The sequence below is a fragment of the Canis lupus genome, chromosome 17 (genome assembly GCF_003254725.2).
Source record: "Canis lupus dingo isolate Sandy chromosome 17, ASM325472v2, whole genome shotgun sequence".
NCBI classification, from domain to species: domain Eukaryota; kingdom Metazoa; phylum Chordata; class Mammalia; order Carnivora; family Canidae; genus Canis; species Canis lupus.
The window spans coordinates 62,544,236-62,566,716 of NC_064259.1; the positions used below are offsets into that span (position 1 = coordinate 62,544,236).

At 40.5% G+C, this 22,481-nt stretch overlaps 1 protein-coding gene and 1 long non-coding RNA gene across 35 annotated transcripts in view; one reads left to right on the top strand and one right to left on the bottom strand.

The window, feature by feature from the left end:
* Window positions 1-22,481, bottom strand: part of LRIG2 (leucine rich repeats and immunoglobulin like domains 2) — a 154,559-nt gene that overhangs the window by 97,969 nt on the left and 34,109 nt on the right. For 33 of the 34 annotated variants that reach the window (XM_049095840.1, XM_049095839.1, XM_035701016.2 and 30 more), the window contains one exon: window positions 7,684-7,781. In XM_049095840.1, coding sequence (XP_048951797.1) covers window positions 7,684-7,781 — 98 coding nt within the window. Of the gene's footprint in view, window positions 1-4,121; window positions 4,265-7,683; window positions 7,782-22,481 lie in introns of those variants that run through there. The other variant, XM_049095857.1, reaches the window with a different exon arrangement.
* Window positions 434-22,030, top strand: LOC118351262 (uncharacterized). Its single transcript, XR_004806444.2, has 3 exons — window positions 434-604; window positions 7,715-7,856; window positions 21,344-22,030. It is a non-coding gene; the product is annotated as an uncharacterized LOC118351262 (long non-coding RNA).

A 22,481-nucleotide genomic window follows, 5' to 3' on the forward strand; every position in this document is an offset into this window, starting at 1 on the left:
GTGAACCACCCAGGCACCTCGAAGGTAATGGACTTTGACAGTAGAAGAACACTGTTCAAATCCTGACTCTGTCACTTGTTAGAAGTTACTAATCAAATTATTAAACATTGTGCATCAGTTTTCTCATCTGTGAAATAATAGTAACTATCCCATAGGATTGCCAACTGGGTGTATGGGATAATGCGCTTGAAGTGCAGGATTCCTGACACTATAATCACTGCTCAGCAAATGCTGTCTTAAAATTTTTTCGAAGGACCATAACCCAAACTGGTCTTCCACTGTGATGCAGGATATCTCCTCCTCCCCCGTCTGCCGAGCAACTAGTTCCTTTTTCACCCCCTGGACAAACTGGATGTTTTGGCTGATGTTGGAAAACCCCTGGAGCAAAAGCTGAGGGAAAGTACAGTCTGGGTCCAAAGGCCAAGTAGCAATCTTTTTGCCCCAAGTGAGGCTGCCAGCGGGCAATAGTGTAGAGGGCATCAGGGTTGGTGGCACATGGAGGAGTGTAAAGAAGAGAACTTCCCCCAGTTTGCAGGAAGCCCACTGTCTGGTGTAGAGCCAGGAGTCAGCTTGGCAAAGAGAGATCCGCCCAAACCAGATCTGGGTAAGTCTAATTGTTGGATGTGTGTAGGTGCTTGCGAGGGAAGACCTTCCTCTAGTAGTAAAGGCTCAGAGATTCAGGGCAGGGGACTGGTCCAGGAACAAGGAACACTTGGCAGTGCAGCGCCACCACCTCGCAGAACACTAACTCCTGCTATCCCTCTAAGCTGCCCCTCCCCCCACCAGCTGCCAGGGTAATCGCCCTAAAGCGCTACTTCAATCATGTCACTCCTCAGTTAAACTGTCTGTGACACCTACGGAATTAAGCACGGACTTTGTAGCCTCTCCAGTGTGCACCCAACTTATCGTCCGTGCTCCGTGTCACGTGCCGGATTGCGGTACTCATTGTTCCCTGAGTTCATCCTGAGCTCTGGCTTCTCCGCGCCTTCCTTTCTTCATCTTTTTCTCTTCCTCCTCCACCTCCTCCTTCCTCATTGCCATTGTCATCCTTTTTTTTTTTTTTTTAAGACTTTAAGTCATCTCTACCCTCAACGTGGGGCTCGAACTTACAACCCTGAGATTAACAGTAGCACGCTCCACTGATCAAGCCAGCCAGATGGCCCATTCCTTTATTCTTTAGTCGCTCTTAGGAATAGCCTCTTGTTCCCTCCCATCTCAGATGACATCCCTCCCATAACAGTTTCCAGTAACCCTCTCCCAATTCCCCCAGCATTCTCTCCTCTGAAACTTGGGCATGGAAGGTTCTTTGTAAATTTGGTTTTCTACCAGCAATCAGATTGTTAGCTCCTTAAGGTAGGTACAGTGTCTGAGTGGGTGGTTCCCTCTGCCAGTACTTGTATGACTGCTGAATTGAATCAAGCTGAAAAACCCTTTCTTCCCCAAGACTCTCTTCATATACATTCCCCTAAAAATCCTCCTCCAAGTGAATTAATTTTTTTAAAGATTTTATTTTTTTTATTCATGAGAGATACACAGAGAGAGGCAGAGACACAGACAAAGGGAGAAGCAGGTTCCCATGGGGAGCCTGATGTGGGACTCGATCCTCAGGACTCCAGGATCATGCCCTGAGCCAAAAGCAAACAATCAACAACTGAGCCACCCAGGCGTCCCAAAACAGAATTGATCCTTCCAATTTTACTGAGCAGGAAACTGAGGTCTGGAGAATAAAAATAACTGGTATAGAGGCGGTGGGGGGTGGGGGTGACAGTGCGACAGAGGCCACATGGAAACTTCCATAGCAAAGCCAACCCAGGGGTGATTCTGCTTGTCTTTCTTTTAGTCTCTCTTGTCTCAAGGCTACTGTGACAGCCTGGAATGGATTAAACCATGAATAGCAACTGTTGGTCTCTAAGCCTGGGGTGAAGTAGTAAGTCTCATTAACTCTGTCCTTAGAATTTTTAAAAGTGAAAAGAAAGAGGGAAAGAAATTTTGCCCCCAGAGAAATGTACTGCAACATGAAATCATCCACAGCTTTAACATTTCAATGTTTTTCTTCTCTGAAGATACCGGGACAGCCTGTCTCTGCTGTTTTTCATCATATAAATTGCTCTGCTTGAAAGGCAAGTGGGGGTAAATATAGCAGTAGTATCTCTGATGTAACATTCTTTGACCTGGCCTGGACATGTCCTTGACATTGTCCTTTAGAAAGGAAAGAGGAGAGAAAATATGTCCTTGCTACTGTATGTAAGAGAAACTCTTCTTCCTAGCCGTTATCAGGGGACAGGAGACAGATGAGTATAAGGAATCAAAATAAAGGAGCGAAGGATGCTAGCGATTTGTCAGGTTTCCTGTGTTTGGCTGTCTGGCAGGCCGGCCAGAGCCAGTCAATCAGCAGTATTTACCAAGGTGGAGGTGGCCAGATGCCCTGAACTGGAAATCACACACGGTTCCACTTCCAGTTCTGCCCGTTGCATTTTGAAAAGCGTCTTGCCTAAAATATTTTGTTGTCTTACTGGATCCCATTTTCCCCTTATTCTCTTTCCAGGCTCGTTTTCCTTAAGGCAACAACTTATAGTTAGCAATAATGCAATTTTAATTTAAAAGTGGTCAGAATACACATCAGAATGATCACTGTGGTTATTTCCCTCTGGTGAGAGGTCAGGGAACTAGAGGCTGGGAGGCGGGCAGAGTGAATGCCGCAGGGATCTTGGCTCTGTACTGTGGGGCTCTTTCACAATGAGAATGATTAGTAAATTGCATGTGTAATTTTTCAACTAGGGAAGGAAGGAAATAATGGATTGAGAAACAGCTCACTTGTGATTTATATGTGACACTTGATTTAAGCATATTATGAGCTCTCAAATCCCCACAAAGTAAAGTATCTGTTGGGTAGGTTAACTGCAATTTTCTTATTTCCAGTGTCTGGGATAACATCTCAACTCTTTCTTTTTTTAAATTTTGCATCCCTAATGTAAAATTTAAACTATGTGCCACAGATAAAAATGTAATTTATGTATGTATAAGCCATATATAGTGGGTTTATATGTATGTATACTTCCGTCTACCCATTTCTTTCTGTCGAATACCTACTTCTTTATTTTCTGAATAAGAAATGAGAGAACCTTTTTTTTTTTTTTTTGGAGTTTCATTTTTTTGTAATTTTTTAAAAAGATTTTATTCATTTATTTGAGAGAGAGCGAAAGCACAAGTGGGGTGAGGGGCAGAGGGAGAAGCAGACTCCCCACTGAGCAGGGAGCCCATGGTGAGTCTTGTTCAGGGATGCTAAGGGCATGACCTGAGTGCAGTCAGATGCTTACACTCCTGAGCCACCCAGGCAACCCACGAGAGAACCTTCTGATGATGACCACTGGCATGTGTGCTCACTGCCCCCTTTCTGAAGGCTGCTAGTCCAATTAAGACAGCCCCACTGTCCCACAAGTTAATGTATACATTCATGTAAGCAAGATCCCTCACCCAGTGCCCAGCATGGGATACCACTCTATCAGACCTGGGAAGCCTTCTCTCCTCCCCTGTGTCTAGAGAAGAAGACAGAGTCAACACCAAAGAATTTCAGTGTGTAAGCATGTGGCCTTAGGAAAGCTACAGCTAGGCAGAGTTAGATATGCTGGCTCCTTGATGCTAAGCAAATGATGGGAAGGACTTACGGAGGGTCATCCCCAGCCCCCACTTAAGCCTGTTGCCTGGGGCGTGCTCCTGAAAAAGTTTACCTAACTTCCACCTAGAAAAACAGAGCTCTCCTCTGGAATTCAGCACAGTTTAGAAAGGTCAGAGAAATTCACAGCCTGGGGCCCTATGTCTGTCTGCCTGGTGTCAAAACAACCAGATACTCTTCTTTCTGCTTTGCAGTTTATAAAGCCCTATGAGAGGCCAGGATCTGAATAACAGGCCTGGGATCTGGATTTTAAAAATAAAAAATAAATTTAAAAAACAACAACAACACAGAGAGAAGGAAGTGAAGATGAAGAAAAAAGACACTAGTACAGCCCGAGAGACCCTGTATCCTAGATGCCAGTAACCTTGTATCTCTTACCTCACTTTTTACAACCTCCCTTATTCCCAAAAGTAAGATTTGTCCCCATTTCAGAGACACTCAAGCTCACAGGCTGGGCAGCATGTCCAGGGTCACACAGCAACAAAGTGGCAGAACCAGAAGATGAACCCATCTGCTTTGACCCCTGATCCATTGAGCGCTCCATCCACAGCTCCACGTGCGGAAACTGAATCCCTGAGCATTTTCTGGGACCTGCAGAACGTCACAAAGCTAGTAAATAGCAAGGCTGGCATCTGCCTGTAATTCTGATCTCAAACTTGAGGTAGATTGTCTATGTTTAATAAGATGTTCTGTTTGCTGATGGGAAACAAAAGGTGGGGTGGAAGAAAATGAGAGGTCACATAAGAATTGACCTATTTAGATTCGATAACCCAGGCTGCGGGCATGGTTTGCAGGGAGAGGTCCTTAAACTAAAAGGTGACACCATGAAGTCACAAATCAGAGCAATGAGTAGGTTATGAAACCTGGCAAATCCAGGAATCTGTACCAGAGAGAGCAGTCTTCAGTTTTCCTTCTCAGCCTTAATCAAGTCTTTAAATCAACAGCTTAATTTATTTTTATTTTTATTTATTTATGATAGTCACAGAGAGAGAGAGAGAGAGAGAGAGAGAGAGAGAGGCAGAGACACAGGCAGAGGGAGAAGCAGGCTCCATGCACCGGGAGCCCGATGTGGGATTCGATCCCGGGTCTCCAGGATCGCGCCCTGGGCCAAAGGCAGGCGCCAAACCGCTGCACTACCTAGGGATCCCCAACAGCTTAATTTTTTAAATAAAATGATACATGTTCACAATTCAAAATTCAAAAGATACAAAAGATAGAATGTGAAAAGTCACTCACTTTCCATTCCCTGCCCTCACAGCGAGCCTGACCAGCATAGGGTATCCAGAGACCTTGATTCTGCCTAAATACAGAGGGTTCTGGATATTGTATTAGAAAAAAATATCTGTTCACGCGGTATGATGACAATTGTGAAAAGATCCGATGCCTTGTCCAAAATATATCTCCATGAGCCTTGTACCACTTTCCCCTTCAAACGAGAAGGAAGTTCCCCCAGTGAGTGTTCCTCCTGGATGGGAGGAACAAAGCAAAGATGGGAATAGCACTTCCAGAACTACACAGGAAAAGGGAAATGGTCAAACTTAGTGCTTTTGCTTAAGGGCCTTTCTGTTCATCAACCTAAAAATTATTTTCTCTGGTTATTTTGCTATCCCCATTCTCATCCTCAAAACAAATGCCCATCTGGGGAAGCCCTGAGGGGTCCTCACTAAGGCAAATTTAATGTTAGGATTTTAAATGTGATACATTTTCCCCGATAGCCCCACAATTTCTAGAAGAGCCAATTTGACACAAACTAGATTTTGCTTACAGGTGAAATGTGAGGAATATCTAAATCAAATGGCTTCCTCCCCTTCCTGATGCCCTGCCACTGACCTCTCAAGAGCATAATTTATGAAGACCCTCTTTTTTTCCTTCCCTTTTTTTTGTTTCAATTTTTTATTTAAATTCTAGTTAGTTGACATACAGTGTAATATTAGTTTTGGGAGTAGAATTTAGTGACTCATCACTTACATATAATACCCAGTGCTCATCACAAGTGCCTTCCTTAAAAAAAAAACAAAACAGAAAAACAAGTGCCTTCCTTAATACTCCCCGCTCCCCCTTTAGGCCATCCTCCATCCACCCCCCTCCATCAACCCTTAGTTTATTGTGTATCCTTAAGAGTCTTCCCCTTTCTCAAAGTAAAACAACAAGAAAGTTGAAGAAGCCCTCTCAACTTCCCAAATGTTAATCAGGCTTGCAATTGAAATACCTGAGGACACAGAGCTCACACCAGCTTTGTCTGTCTGTGTCTTTCCAAATCAGAACAAAGTCTTTGCCCAACTTTGCTGCTAAAGGTTCTGTCCTGTTTCTGTCCTTCTTTATCAAACTCATCTAACAAATTATCTGCACTTACCGTTATCTTCAGCCCTTAACTTTCAATAAATTGGTTTTGGTCTCTATTGAAAATGTAATTAGGGGGCATTATGTACTCCTGAATAGGTGGATTCAAATGCTCCTCCTCAGTCTTGACTGACATCCAGAATCTCCTATTCAATTTGTTACTATAAATCACACTCTAAGTGATGGTTCTTTTTTGTTTAGTAAATGTTTAAAAAATTTAATTACATGACAGTATAGCACCATTAGTATTAGTAGTATGTAGTTCTATCTACATAAAAGGCAGGAAAAGTCACCCACAATGCCACTACCCTAAAACAGATAAACTTTTTTTAAAAGTCATGTTTATAGGGTATCTAGCTCAATACATTATAGTTCATCTTGTGGAATGCTATGCAACATTTGAAAACGTTGAGACAGATCCATACATATGAAAACACTCCCATAGTATCTATAAAATGAACATAGCATGATGTATGACAATATATATAATACTATTTGTGTATTTTTATAACTATATTTCATGCTGGGATATGTATGCAAATTTTCTGTAAGGACATACAAGACACACTCAACAGTGATTGCTTGTAGACTCCAGAAAAAGGGAATGGCTGATAGGAAAAAAGGATTTGATTTTTTTATTTATATTTTTCTGGATTGGTTGATTTGTTTTCCATATAATTTAAAAAATATTACATCTAAAACAAAAGTTATGTTTGTGTGTAATCAATTCTTTGGAAATAAATAGAACAATTAAATGTCTACACATGTAACACATGAAGCTCATTAATTATGTAATTAGTATTCAAAAGCAGTTTAATTACATTTGAAAAATATTTGAGGGTTAAAGAGAGAGAAAGAGACAAAATAAGAAACAGACTCTTGGGATCCTGGCTGGCTCAGTTAGTGGAGCATGTGATTCTTGATCTCAGGGTTGTAGGTTTGAACCTCATGTTGGGTATGGAGATTACTTAAAAATCTTAAAAAAAAAAAAAAAGAAAAGAAAAGAAACAGACTCTTAACTATAGAGAACAAACTGATGGTTACTGAAGTGGACATGGGTGGGGGACAGGTGAAATAGATGATGGGGATGAAGGAGTGCACTTGTGGTGAGCACCGGGTATTGCATGGAAGTGCTGAATTATTATATTGTGCACCTGAAACTAATGTAACACTGTGTTAACAAGAAGAAAAAAAAGTATTTGAAAGTGACATTTAATTTCATTTTATACAAAATTCACAAAATTGTATGATAATTTTTGGGAAATGATAACCAAACACACATTAAACATTACTTGCTTGTAGCTTAATAATTTCAAAAGAAAAATTACACAAAATTCAACATTTTTATAGTGAATTATGATATTTGATTTGGAATATGATTGTATATTTTAACATGTATATAGGTTACTACAAATGATCTCAAAAGATAACAATGCCTAGAGCACAAGAGGCTCTTAAATTGGGACTATATAAACATGCATTTACCATATAAATGCAGAACCTCTGATGCTATCTATGCCTCCCAATTGTTTCTCGGACCCCCAGGCTGTCCAGGGATGCTGAAGGCATCCTGGGGGTGGACAGAATCCTCTAGAGACAGAAATCCTCTGCTGCCTGACAGTGAGCCTCAGCAGCCCCGGAGTAGGGATGGGCCTGGGGTGGACACTGACCTCGGCTGATGCGGTGCTTCTCCCCAAACAGGATTCCAGGGCTGTCAATGATGCTGATGTTCTTCAGGACCTGATTGGGCAGCTGGGAGCACATGAATCTGGAAAAAAGGGATCAAAGGCGGGATCAGGAATTACACATCTCCAAGCTCTGAGGAGCTCCCTGGCCTCTCAAGGTTACTGACATTGTCTGTAAAGTGGGGGCTCGCAGGGGATTTACAGTTCCTCCACTGGTGCCATGGGGATTAGATGCTGGACCATGAGGCAGGTATGGCAAGGTACCTTGGCACCTGCCTGCAACTTGCCACCAGATCCTTAACTGTTAATTTTGATTTTAGCTGATATTTACTGAACACTTGGATATATTTCTTAAAGATTTATTTATTTGAGAGAGAGAGCAGAGGGAGAGAGAACACACAAGTGCAGGGGAGGGGCAGAGGGAGGAGAATAGCAGAGTAGGGAGCCCAATATGGGACTCAATCCCAAGACCCTGGGACCACGACCTGAGCCAAAATCTGATGCTTAACCAACTACGCCACCCAGGCACCCCTGAATACTTAGATATTTTACAAACATCATCTCATTTGTTCCTCATAGTAACCCCTTGAGGAAGAAATTCCTATTAATGTCAGAGAAGTATCTTACTCAGCATATCACTAGAATGCTCCAAACTATATAAAACATGAATCTGCATCAAATTCTACTTTTGCTTTTGCCCTCCCTTCTTGCCTTGGCTTTAGAACCACCTGTGGCCAACCTTTAAGGCGGGGCAGGGAATATTGCTTCCAGAAAGCAGTAGCAGGTCTGCTGATAAACCAGCTAAGACCTGCTTTTCTCTTCAACTTCTTTTAAGAAAGATACTTTTTTTAAAAGGTGAATTTTATGGCATGTGAATTATATCTCATTGAAAAAAAGAAAGATAATTTTCATGCTGGAAGGGGAAGAACAAACATAGATAAGAAACTTGAAGTTCCACTGAGGTGAGATAAAATGAGATATTCTGCTGGTTTTCACAAAACAAGACTAGAAGTCCCAAATACTGAAAGATGGTGAATTGCCAGTGTGATGACAAACCACAAATGAAAATATAAAAATTATTTTGACAGTGGGAGAAGTGTCAGAAGGCGAGATGTATTGATTTTCAAGTGTGAAAAAGGATTGCTTTTAAAGATAGGAGATTGGGTCAAACCTGCTTAAAGTAATTTTCTATCTAGAAAGTATGACTGGGAAATAGACCAGGGTTTTTTTTTTTTTTTTCATTATAAATATTTGGTATGAGGCACGTGGATGGCTCAGTCAGTTGAGTGACTGCCTTCAGCTCAGATCATGGTCCCAGGGTCCTGGGATTGAGCCCCGAGCCCTGCCGAACAGGGAGCCTGCTTCTCCCTCACCCTCTCCCTCTGCCCTCCCACTCGTGCTTGCTTTCTCTCTCAAATAAATAAATAATATCTTAAAAATAAGTAAATAAACAAATATTTGGTACTACTTTAAAATTATCTCCATATAATATCTAAACTTTACTCAAAAAAGTGTTTCTGTGTGTATAGAAAAAATGAGATCCTAAAAACCATAGTCTGAAAATCTCTGGTGATCCCTGGGAGATTTCAGTATGAATTATTAAAAGATGTTTTAAGAGCACTTAAAGGAATTGGGGTGCCTAGGTGGGCACAGTCAGTCGGCCAAGCATCCAACTCCCAGTTTCAGCTCAGGTTAGATGCTCAGCATGGAGGCTCCTTGAGATTCTCAGCATGGAGGCTCCTTGAGATTCTATCTCCCTCTCCTTCTACCCTCCCACCCCCCTCTCATGCTCTCTCTTTCTCACATCAATCAATCAATTAATAAAAAAAAACACTTAAGGGAATTGACTCTAGGTGCCAACATGGATCCACTAAGGGCAAGTTCATCCAATGAACAAATATTTATTGTGCACCTACTTGAACCTAGTTACTGTGAGAGGCACTCAGGATGAAGCAGAAAACAAAACAGGTATGTTCCTGCCCTTGTGGAACTCTACTGAAGAAGACAAATAATAACAAAAATTATAGCATAATTACAACTTGCGATAAGTGCTATGAAAGAACACATAGGGATTTATGTGAGTGCATAATTAGAGGAACTGGCCTCATTGCAGGAGGGGGCCATACTAGAAAAATCCTCTGTGAAGCAACAGCATGTAATCAGAGCTCTGAAGGATGAATAGGATGTAGATGGGCAAAGTGTGGGGAGTGCCACAGAGACAATCTAAAAACTATATGTGAAAAATGCATGAGGCAGCCATAATCTTGGCACGCTAGAAGAATGGAGAAAAAGCTGACATGGTTGGAACAGTAAACAGGAGGTGAGTGTAAGAGTGAGACAATTCAGATAACTAGGCCATACCACACAGACTAGTTCTTTTCTTTTTTTTTTTTTTAAGTTTTTATTTATTTAAATAATCTTTACCCTAGATGTGGGCCTCAAACTCACAACTCCAACATCAAGAATCACATGCTCTTTCAATTGAGCCAGCCAGGTACCCCATGGCTATTTCCTTTCTTGAAATGAGACTGGACAGGTAGGTTAAAGACATACAAAGACACACTAAATTTATTTCCAGGAAGACATTTAATCAAAGCGCTTGGGAAGAACCACATTATCAGTTTTATAACCAAGTTTGGTGCCAAATCCAGCCACTTCTTCCATTCCTTCTGCTCCCCACTAGATAAGGCCACCATCTAAACAAAATTAAATCATACCATTTGAATTCTTAAAGTCCTTCAGTGGCTTCCCATTTGTGACCAGGTTGGGTTCTCCACAAATGTGGAGACCAAGTTTGGGATCCAAGATGTTTATCAGGGTTTTATACCTCTGAAGGTAAAGGGGAGGAAGGAGGACTGGGCAGAGGAAGAAAGCACATAGTGACGCAGGCCCAGTAAAGCTTGGGCCAACCCATCGGGGAGCTCTGGGATGAGGACTGGTCAGCTGTGTCTGGTGCCAGGTCAAGATAAGTAGCATTTATATTATATCCTAACTCAGTCACAGATGTGGTTTGCTCCAGGCAAGGTATGTCCTCAGGCAGCAAGCCTGTTTGCAGCTAAGGCCCTGAAAAAGCTGCCCACTCCAAGCTGTCTGCTGACCACACTCTTCATTTCTGGGCATCAAGCACCTCCTTAAAGGGATCTCTGGGTGTTGTAACTTCTTATCCATCTCATCATTGATTTAGACCTTTAGGACTTCAAAACTCTAAATGATCTGGCTCCTGTCTACCCTTCCTCCACTTGCTTCTGTTCACAATTGGCTCTAGGGACATTGGCCTTCCTGTTTCTTGAAGCTTCCTCAGGGCCTTTGTACTTGCTGTTCTCCTTGTCTGGCTGTTATTATCCCCAGTCTTCATGCATCTAGCTCCTTCTAAAATTGTCTGCCTCCCTTCTCACACTCCCTATTGTGTTGCCCTGTTTCACTTTCCTCATGCATGTAACTAAAATTATCTAAATTATTTTATTTTTGTTTACATTTGTCTCATCAACCAGAATGCAAATTCCATGAGGGTGTGGATCTGATCTCTTTGGTTCACTGCTTCATCCCCAGTCAGTATCTAGAACATAGTATACCTTTGATAAATTTTGTTAAATTGAATTCAGACAAGGTGCAGAAATGTACACTAAATGACACTATAGATAGCTATCATGTTAGCTAATTGAACAACTTGCCCAAATATTATTTATTAGGGTATTAAGGTTAACCTGAAGGGAGATCTCTAGTTGTCTGACACAAATCAGCCTGGTCCTGTCAAATGGTTAAATGTCAATGATTTGCATAGACCATATTGGTGTGATCACTGAGGTGCCTGGGTGGCTCAGTCAGTTCAACATCTGTCTTCAGCTCAGGTCATATGAGATCTTGGGGTCCTGGGATGGAGCTGAGCTCCACATCGGGCTCCCTGCTCAGCAGGGAGTCTGCTTCTTCCTCTCTCTCTGCTTGCCCCTGCTCTCACTCTTTCCATTTCATTCAAATAAATAAGTTAAATCTTTACAATAAATAGTATGATCATCCAAATATCTGTATTGGTGGTTAATATACTGGATGACAGGTTTCAGATTCAAAAGGACTTGAAAGTGCATCAGAGGCAGAATGGATAATTAAAGTATATTATCCATACAATGAACGTCTGTACAGCAATGAAAATGAGTGAATGACTGGTATCTGCTACATGGGAAACCTCACTAAGGTAATGCTGAGGGAAAGAAACCAGACACACACATATTTCAAAACCAGGCAAAACTATTCTGTGGTTCTCTTGAGGAGGAATGGGGCAATGATTAGGAGGAGGCATGAAGAAGACTTTTGAGGGGCTGCTAATGTCTATTCCTTGACCTAAGCAGTGGCTTATAGGGATGTGCTTATTTTGCAGTAATTCAGTGATCTGTGCATTTACGATTTGTCCACATTTTTATGTGTATATTATACATCAGTTTTAAAGTTAAGAGTAAAAAAGATCTGGCAGGGATATTTAATTAAAAGCTCAATGTGTAGGTCCTGATTTTAAATGAAAGACTTTTAATATTTTGCCAGTTAGGATTATAATTGCTGTTGACTTGCAGTAAATAATTTTTATTGTACTTAAGCAGTTTTCTTTGATCCCTCATTTCACAGGGGTTTTATTAGAATGACTGCTGTAATACCTATTGCTGCAGGGAAGTGGGATAAAAGGTATTTTTATGTGCTGCTATTAAAAAACAAAGTGTTACAGGCTTTTTGAAAAGCAATCTGGCAACAGCTATTATTTAAAAATACATATATCCCTTGGGGCACCTGGCTGGCTCAGTTGGTAGAGCCTGCAACTCTTGATCTTGGGGTTGTGAGTTCGAGCTCCACAGTGGGTGTAGAGATTACTTAAAAATAAAATCTTTAAAAATGCATATTCCCCTTGACCCACCAATCTCAGTTCTGGGAACCTATCCTACCATTAAAGTAAACCATTAGTTTCAATAAAGCTATTGAAGTAAGAACATCATAGTACATGCATACCAAGATATTTATTAGAGCAATGTTTTCCACATCAACACACATATATACACATGCACATACACACACACACACACACACACACACACACTATAAATACCACGCATATCCATCAATAGGGGAATAGTTGCAAAAATTATAGTACACCCACATTTTTGGAACATCCATTAAAAGGAACGAATTTGATTTAGAGGGATTTTATTTTTTATTTTTTTAAAGATTTTATTTATTTATGAGAGACATACGGAGAGAGAGAGAGAGAGAGAGAGAGAGAGAGAGAGAGAGAGACATAGACACAGGCAGAGGAGGAGCAGGCTCCATGCAGGGAGCCTGATATGGGACTCAATCCCGGGACTCCAGGATCACGCCCTGAGCCAAAGGCAGGTGCCAAACCACTGAGCCACGCAGGGATCCCCATGATTTAGAGGGATTTTATACAAGAAATTGTTTTAAGTGAAAGTGAGAGGCAAAAATGTAGTTGCTTTGTAAATTACAAAAAAAAAAAAGTCTATTGAAGATGTGTACATTTGTATGTGTCTATATGTGATTATAGGAGCACAGAGAAGATTGTTAAGTAGGTTGATAAAATGGCTATGGAGGGGTAAGAGCTGTTGGCATGACAAAGGAGGAGTTGCAAAGAGGGAGTCAAGGTGAAAAGTAAGTAAGAGCCAAAGGATTTTTTGAAAGCTTTATAGGAGTCATATAATAGATGAAAAATCAAATGAAGTCTTAGTGACAGTAATAGATTATACGGTGTCCAAATCAAAGGATGTAATACAGTGTACTTTATGCTGTTCAGATCAAACCTAGCATATTGTATCAATTTCTGGACACCATGCTAAAAACAAATATCTCTCCTGCCCTCAACAAAATTGTTCTTGTTATAACATGAATGGTCAAGAATTAGGCAAACCTGGGTTCCAATTTCTTTTCAGTCACTTAACATTGTGACCACGGCAAATTACTTAATTCCTCTATGCTTTATTTTCTTAATCTGTACAGTGGGGACAGTTATGGTTCCTATCTCTCAGGGTTATTGTAGGACAATTATATATGCATTCCAGGACTGGCATCTAGAATAAACCCAATAAAAATAATTAACATTGGGCAGCCCCAGTGGCTCAGTGGTTTAGTGCCACCTTCAGCCCAGGGCATGATCCTGGAGACCTGGGATCGAGTCCCACATCGGGCTCCCTGCATGGGGCCTGTTTCTCCCTCTGCCTGTGTCTCTGCCTCTCTCTGTGTGTGTGTCTCTTATGAATAAATAAAAATAAAATCTTAAAAAAATTAACATTATTAGTTGTTAAAGTAAATATTTACTGTGAAAATTAGAATTTACGTATAAGCACGACATTTTTAACATAACCACAATATTACCTTCCTGAGTTAACTACTATTAACTTTTGGATGTTTATCCATTACTCAATGTGATCTGAAAAAATCATTACAAGTGATGATACTTAGGACAAATTATTTTTTATTTATTTTTTATTTTTTTACTTAGGACAAATTAGCAGCTATCTGACATATGAAGGGTTGTCATATGGAGGAGGGTAAATATATTCTGTTGAAGTCACAAAGAACCAGAGCAAGCAGTAAGAGTTATGATGAGAGCTGTCCAGCAATGAAATAGGCTGCCCAACACCATGGGGAGCTCCTTGTTACAATAAATAACCAAGTCTTGGCTGGTGACCATTTGCCAGAAAAGTTATGGAAGAAATGCCAGCTTTGGAAGACAGATCAAGCTAGATGACTTATAAACTCTTGCTAACTCTTAACATATGATCAAGAAATACTTGCTGGAGGAATACACATATTAGATTCACAGCCCTCATAAGACAGTTTGCATGGTTCTTACACAATAGTGGGTGAAAGTTCCTATTAAAGTGCATAGGAAATTCCTAGCATAGGTCAGGCAGGGGAACTCTTCCTCATAGAACACTGAGGACGTGCAATTCCACCAATTAATCATATTCAAATGGAGAAAGAAATCAAAGGGAGGGGCAGGCCTGGAAAGAGTTACATCTTATCTTTAGGTACTATTTGTCTGTTTTCTTAATACTCAGGGTCTCTTCCTGGGAACAGTTTCTGACCTGGCAAAATTTCATAGTAATTACTTTGCGGAAAGGAAACAACAAACAGAAAATACATTAATGTGGGTGGGTAAAAAAAAAATTTAAGAACGTGGTGTTGGTGGGAGAGAAGACTAAAGGTCTATGTAAGACCCACCCAAGTGCTTTTGATGTTTGAGCAATTATTATCTTATTATTTTTCCTGCTATAGATGCAGCTGCAATTTATGTAACAGGATGTTTAAAAAGATTAAAGAGAAGCTGTAGTAGGGTTCTGAGGTGATAAGACTCTCTGGAATATGTATTTGTGGACGTTTAGAATATAAGTTCCTGTACATTCTTGGAATAAACCATCTATTTGTTTTTCTTTTTTTTTTTTTAAGAAACAAGTAAAATTTGTATTTCAATATGGCTGCTTCCTGTCCACAAGTAATACAGAAATAATAAAGCAAAGAGAGCAAACAAATAATAAAGAGAGGTTGGTGCTGGTTCAATCTGTTATCTGTGCTGTTTTAAAATCAGCTTTGACTTTTAGGTCCAAAATATTTTGTCCCTATATTAAGATAAGTGTTTGGAATTTGTTTGGATTAAGCCTGTTCATCCGTAAATGGATTATTCTATTGCTCAAGCAGGAGCGTTGCACAGAATTCATGACTGCAGTAACTTAATCTGAATATTAAAGAAATAATTTTTGGTAGAGGAGATTATGTTACTGAAGTTGAGGTGAGTTAAATTGAGTTAAAAGAGTGTTCTATAGGTGTCTCAGAGAATGACTCACTGGTGTTTAAGACTTTCTGCCATGTGGGCTGCTATCTTATCTTACATCATAAATTGGCAACAGGCATCAAATAAAAAGGGCTTTGAGGTATATTCTCAGAATTTCTGATTAGTCATATAAAAAACGCTTGTTAATTTCAATTCTTTCTCCTAGCAACCTAGGACAATCTTTTGCATGCTTGTGTACTCTTCGCATCTATTTATAATTTTTTCTAAGCTTTTTTTCTGTTTAAGTTTTAGACATGATGCCTTTTTCCCCCTAAGCACTTCAGTGTGTATTTCCAAAAACAAGGACATTCTCTGGCAGAACCCCAGCATAATTATGCAAATTAAGAAGTCAATATTGGTTCAGTAGAACTATCTAATCTATAGACCTCACTCAAACTTTGCTCAATTGTCTTGGTAATGTCCATTAGAGTCAAAGAAAATTCCAGATCATACATTGTTGTCAAGATCAATAATCAGTTGTTGAGTATCTTCAGTCTCCTTTAATCTAGACTAGATTTTCCCTACTTTGTTTTTCACGACCTTGATATATTTGAAAAGTTATATAGGCAAGCTGTTTGTAGAGTGTTTCTCAACTTGGGTTGTCTGATTATTTCCTCATGATTAGATTCAGGTTATGCATTCTTAGCAGAAATTCCACAGAAGTGACGTTGTGATCTTCTCAGTATATAATAGTGGTTGATTTGTTTCATTACTGTTGGAGTTACCTTTAATGACTTGGTTAAGTTTTTTCTGCTTTCAAATTACTGCTTTTCCCTTCATCATTAACACGTACCTTGTGAGGAGATATGCTGACACTATGTACATATCCTGTCCCTCATCAAACTTTATCCACTAGTTTTAGCATGCATTGATGATTCTTGCCTGACTCAATTATTACTATGATGATTGCCAAATGGTGACTTCATAATTCTTTCATTCCTTTTATACTTTTCAGGTGGTATTCTACTGTACCTTTCTCCATAATTTGGTTGGCTTTTTATGTATACCAGTAGGGATTCACAGACTCCTATTTTATTCAGTGGGTTATAATCTATTAATGACACTACTTATTATGATACTGAGATTGTCCCTGATATAGCTAGTGGGAGTCCCTTCAAACTGTCCTTTTGACATAGCCCTAAAGTTCTTTGAGCTTCCTAACTTTATCACATAATAGTCCAGGTTTTCCTAGTATTTCACTAGTAGCAGCCTTGACATCAGCCACTTTTCTAAGCTCTGGTTCCTTTAGTGGAGAATAGTATTTAGAAAGACTTGGGCTCTAGGTGTGCCAATTTGCACTAGTGTGTCATTGATGTCCCCTCAGAAGACAACCTCCCCACTGAACACTTACAAACTTAGAAACAATGTGCTCATACTGATTTTTCCAATTCCAGTCCAGCACTGTGGGATTCATCCTAGCTTTCTTTCTTTCCATACATTTAGAACTTCCTTCTCTGGCAGTGACAAATCTGTGGAACCACAGGCTTTTTAAAAAAAGATTTTATTTATTTATTTGAGAGAGAGTGAGAGCAGGAATGGAGGGAGGAGCAGAGGGAGAGGGAGGGAGAAGCAGACTCTCCACTGAGCAGGGAACCCAACTCAGGGTTTGATCCCAGGACTTCAGGATCATGACCTGAGCTGAAGGCAGACACCCAACCAACTGAGCCACCCAGATGCCCCAGAACCACAGTCTTAACCACTACATTTAACCACTGCTACAAGCACTTTTTCCTTTCCACTTCACTTCAGTGCAATCTCCTGTCATCCTTAAGCCAAACTGTATACACACACTGGTGCTAACAGCCAAAAGCACCTGAAGTACTGAAGATCACTGAAGGGTGATGCTGTCTCTGTTTCTTTGGGTTTCCTAATGTTGACCATTTCAGTCTCTTATACTCGCAATAGAAATTCTACCTGGGGGACACTTGGGTGGCCTAGTGGTTGAGCGTCTGCCTTCAGCTCAGGGCATGATCCCAGATCCCAGAATTCAGGATGGAGTCCCACATCAGGCTCCCTGCAGGGAGCCTGCTTCTCCCTCTGCCTATGTCTCTGCCTCTGTGTATGTGTGTCTTATGAATAAATAAATCTTTAAAAAAAATTCTGCCTGGAAAAAACACTCTTCACCCCATTTTTTCTCCACACAGTGACACAGCCACCAGAGAGCTGTTTTAAGGTCCTGATGACTTAGAGATTTTATGGAAACTACTCTTTTGGGTTTTAGGGCCATTTATTTTAACTTCCTTTCCCTAGGACTCAAACATAAATTTGGTCTGTGCCCAGAAACACTCCTCTCTTGTGGTCTACCCTGTCTTGTGGTCCCCTCTCCCATTAGAATAAGCTCTTTCTTAATTCTTCACATATATGAAACCCTGGCAGCCAGTTCCTCCAGATGTGTCTGAATACAAGAATGTGTCAGCTTAAGTTGTCAAAACACCCTCCTCATATTTGTTATGCTCTTAAGTGGCCAGCATTAACAGTCTAATTCAGAAACTCTCCTGAAGACTGAAGACTATACCATGGAAGCAGTCAGAAATCAAAGGACTGCAATTCCATCCCAAGGATCTTATCCAAGGAAAAAAACTCCTTCATGATTCTCCTGGCTGGTGGAGACAGGAGGAAGCTGGAGAGCTTTCAGCTTGAAGACTGCTCTGGGCCACGTTTGATCACAATGACACTATTGTCCAGCAGGCCTCTTAAAACACCATCATCAGGATGTGAATGTTAAATTGTTTTTCTAACAGTGCTAAAAGACACCTAATCTATCATCCCCTGATTTCTCTTGTTTCCAACTGCATGCCTCTGGAGGAGGACTGGCCAGGTTAGCAAAGTAGCAAAAACACTGAAAGATATTAACTAATTTGTGCATAGAATAAGCCCAAGAGTTAAAGACCTTGATGTCATCATACCTTTCCCTACCTATTGAGCTAACTAGTCACAGATCAGTTACATTTGACCATTTTATTACTAATTTGGTATTTAACAACATGCAATTACTTTACTTCAGTTGAGATAAAATCTCCTGATTACATGAATGAGATAATTCCAAATTAAAGCCTGAGTATATTAAATCTTCAGCATTACAGACATTAACAATAGGGATTCTATTGTGGTTACTGAAATTATTTATTTTACTAGATGTGGCTACATCTCTATGATTAACTATGAGAAGTCTGTTCCGCCAGTCTTCTGGTTGTTTTATGGGTTTCTGATGTGGCTGTTTTCTAGATGTGTCCATGGGACAGGTGGGCTTAGGATACTCCTACTCTGCCATCTTTCCAGAAGTCTTGTTTCATTTACTAGAATGTAAGCTTCATGAGGATGGGGAGTTTTGTTTTGTTCATTGCTCTATTCCCAGCACAAGTGTGCCTGAATCACAGCAGGAGCTCAGTACATATTTGTTTTTTTACACATGAAAATGTTGGTGGCACAACAGGAGGAAATGAAAAGAATTAAACTAAATCCTGAAGGAATTATTATTGCCCAGTTATCAGTATTCCAAGCACTATCAATGAGAATGGTAAGGAAGAACTTGGAAAATAGCCACTATTAAGGTGGCCTGAAGAATCAAAGCCACCTTAATCAAGGAGTCACTAATCAAGGCTCCTCTATCCAGTTGTTCAAAGGCTGGGGAAAAGGGGAAGTCTTGCTAAGAACTTACCTAGATTTGGGGCACCTGGGTGACTCAGCTGTTTGGGCACCTGACTCTTGGTTACTGCTCAGGTCATGGTCTTGTGGGTTGTGGGATGGACACCTGAGTCTGGCTCCTCGCTCAGCAGGGAGTCTGCTTGAAAGATTCTCTGGCTCTGTACCCCCCTCCCCTCAAATAAATAAATAAATAAATAAATAAATAAATAAATAAATAAATCCTTTTTTTAAAAGGAGTTACCTAGATCCTTAAAGTTCAAAAATAAGATCCTTTTGAAGTTCAAAAACTTCATGTGGTTTGGGAATGGCTAAGGGAGTGGCCTATGATAACTTGAAGATCCAAAGGCCAAGGGTTAAAAGCAGAAGGGAGAGAGAGGAGAGCTGTTTACATATTATAGGGTAATTAGGAAAATGTATATCTCCTTGTGGGTTTAGATGCAGGGAACTCAAACATTTTCCAAGGTCAGGCCAGTATATAAAATGAGTGATGCAGCTGCATGTGAATAATAAGGAAGAGTAGAGACTGGGGAAAAATGTGAATTGCATACCCCTCCTAAAGACATGAAAAATCATTTAAAGGCCATAAAAATAGCAACATAGGCAGATCAGATATATCTTTCAGAAGAATTTGCTTTATAGGCAGTTTAAGGGCTTTAGATTTTATGTTGTCTCTGTGATTTAACAGTGGCCCCTGAAAGATGTACATGCATGTGTTCTAATAGTCACTGGCTAGACAATTTTAAGAATAAAGAGGCAAAAAAAAAAAAGAAAAAAAAAGAATAAAGAGGCATATTTGCTACTCACAGCAGTGAAGAGGCAAACAGGGATCACAACTGGAGATTTCATGTGCCCCCCTGGACTATTCTGTAGGGCTCACATGCCCACCTGAGAGCCATGTCTGGTCAGTCTGTGGGACTTGTCTAAAGCATTTGTGTTGTTTTGACTAAATAACAGACTTGAAGAACGAACTGCTGGGACAGTTCCTGGGATAAGACCAACTCCATGGATAATGACTAGAACTTGCCAAAGATAGGGGGACAACCAAACAGCAGAGGTCGGGAAATGGCGGGACTCTCAGACTTGAAAGTAGCATAGAAAGATTATAGATTGGGTTGCCTACAAGGCAATCTCCTGGCAAAGGTGTAATATTTTGTTCCTTTTGCTGGGATGATTGTAAAGTTTAGTTAGGGGTACCCAGGTAGCTCAGTAAAGTGTCCAACTCCTGATTTCAGCTTGGGTCATGATCTTGGGATTGTGGGATGGAGCCCCATGTTGGGGATCAAGCCCCACATTGAGCTCCAAGGCAGGCTCCACACTCAGCAAGGAGTCTGCTTGAAATTCTCTCTCTCCCTTTCCCTCTGCCAGTCCCAACTCTGTCTCTCAAGTAAATAAATCTTAAAAAAATATAGATTATTTAGCTGAACTACCATTGATACACTAAAATTAGGAATGTACAAAAAATATATAACTTGCCCAATTAGTATCACTAATCTCATTTTGTTCTCCAACCTGACTTCCTCTTATGGTGGGGGAGAGGTCAGGGTACTTAATTTTGCTGGCCTCCTTTCTGCAGTCTTTTGTGGGTTGACTAGGCTGAAACCAGAGTGCATGAAAAATTTCAGAGTAGAATATGGACTGCACTCTTCAAGCAGCAGGTCTATGTGGCCAGGTGTCTAAGTTTCTTTTTCTTTTTTTTTAAGATTTTATTTATTTATTTAAGAAAGAGCACACACAAGTAGGGAGAGGGAGAGAAAGAGAGGGAGAAGCAGATTCCTTGCTGAGCAGGGAGCCCTACATGAGGCTTGATCCCAGGACCCAGGGATCATGATCCAAGCTGAAGGCAGATGCTTAACTAACTGAGCCACCCAGGCACCCTGGAGCCTAATTCTAATTAATGATATTAAGTGAAAGTCTTGATGGGATTTCCAGGAAGACAGTTTAAATAGAGCTCATGCCTATCAAATGCACTGTGAGTTGGGCAATTACAGCAGATTTTGCATTCAGCTTAAAGTTTTTTTCCCTCTGTCTACACTGTGACTTCCTTAAGTTACTTCTACCATGCATTTAGCCTAATAGACCACACTACCTTGTGTGGTAGAGATGTGGAGGGTAAGGGATGAAACTGCAAACAGGAGTATGCCCTGCCTCACATTTACTCTTATGCTGTATCCATCACAGGGCATAACATCCTACAAGAGAACTGTGTCCAGGAGTTCGGGGCATTGATCTGCAGTTAAGTGAGCGGTGGCCCATGATGGAACAAATGACTGGTGAAGAGCAAAGGATGCAGTGGGCACCTGGGAAGACCGTGTAATTTCCAAATTAGGAAACGGACACTCAGAAGGTCTATAAACCAATATCCTTCTCTTTTCTTCACTTAGGCTAGAGCATGGAGGTCAGAATCATTCAAGCAGGGCAGCCCGGGTGGCGCAGTGGTTTAGCGCCGCCTGCAGCCCAGGGCATGATTCTGGAGACCCTAGATCGAGTCCCACATCAGGCTCTCTGCATGGAGCCTGCTTCTCCCTCTGCCTGTGTCTCTGCCTCTCTCTCTGCATCTCTCTGAATAAATAAAATCTTAAAAAAAAAAAAAGAATCATTCAAGCAGTAATTGTGTTATGCCCTGTTCTTTTGGTGTGCCTTAAAAATCATACAGGAGATATGACTTATTACCTTGGTAAGATGTCATGGAGAGTAAAAGCTTTCACAGCTTTTCTTGAGTCTAAAGCACGTGAAAATTAATAAAAAGAAACCTCACTAAAGTGGCCTTGGGAGTCTAGAATTCTTGGAAGGCTAAAAGGGGTAGCCCTACATTAATTACAGGAAGAATTGCCAATTACAGACCCCAAAAATCAACAGGAAAGAATCATCGACTACAGGTTCCAACAGGAAAGTACATGCTCTGTATCTCATTCAAGAAATCCAGTACCCCAGCAACCCAGCCAAAGAGAAAGCATGATCACCCTAAACTTTTGCTTTCCTTCAATGGACTTGCATTCCAAACAACCCCTCTCAACCTCCTTTTTCTCCATAAAATAAGGTTCCTCTTCTTTATCTGTTTGACTTTTCTATGGTTTTGTCATAGCTTGCATGTCCTAAGTCACACTTCTCCATTATTCCTGAATCAACCCATTTTGCTGGTAAAATAACTGACAATTTTGGCTTTAAGGTTAACAAACAGCTTTCCATATCGTTATTTTTAACAGAGCTTATAAGGTTACAGCTAAAATAATCATATTTTACAAACAAAATTTTCTGAACTTCATAACCTGAGGAGTACAGGACTTCTGAGAGAAGATATATAAAATCTGGACTTACC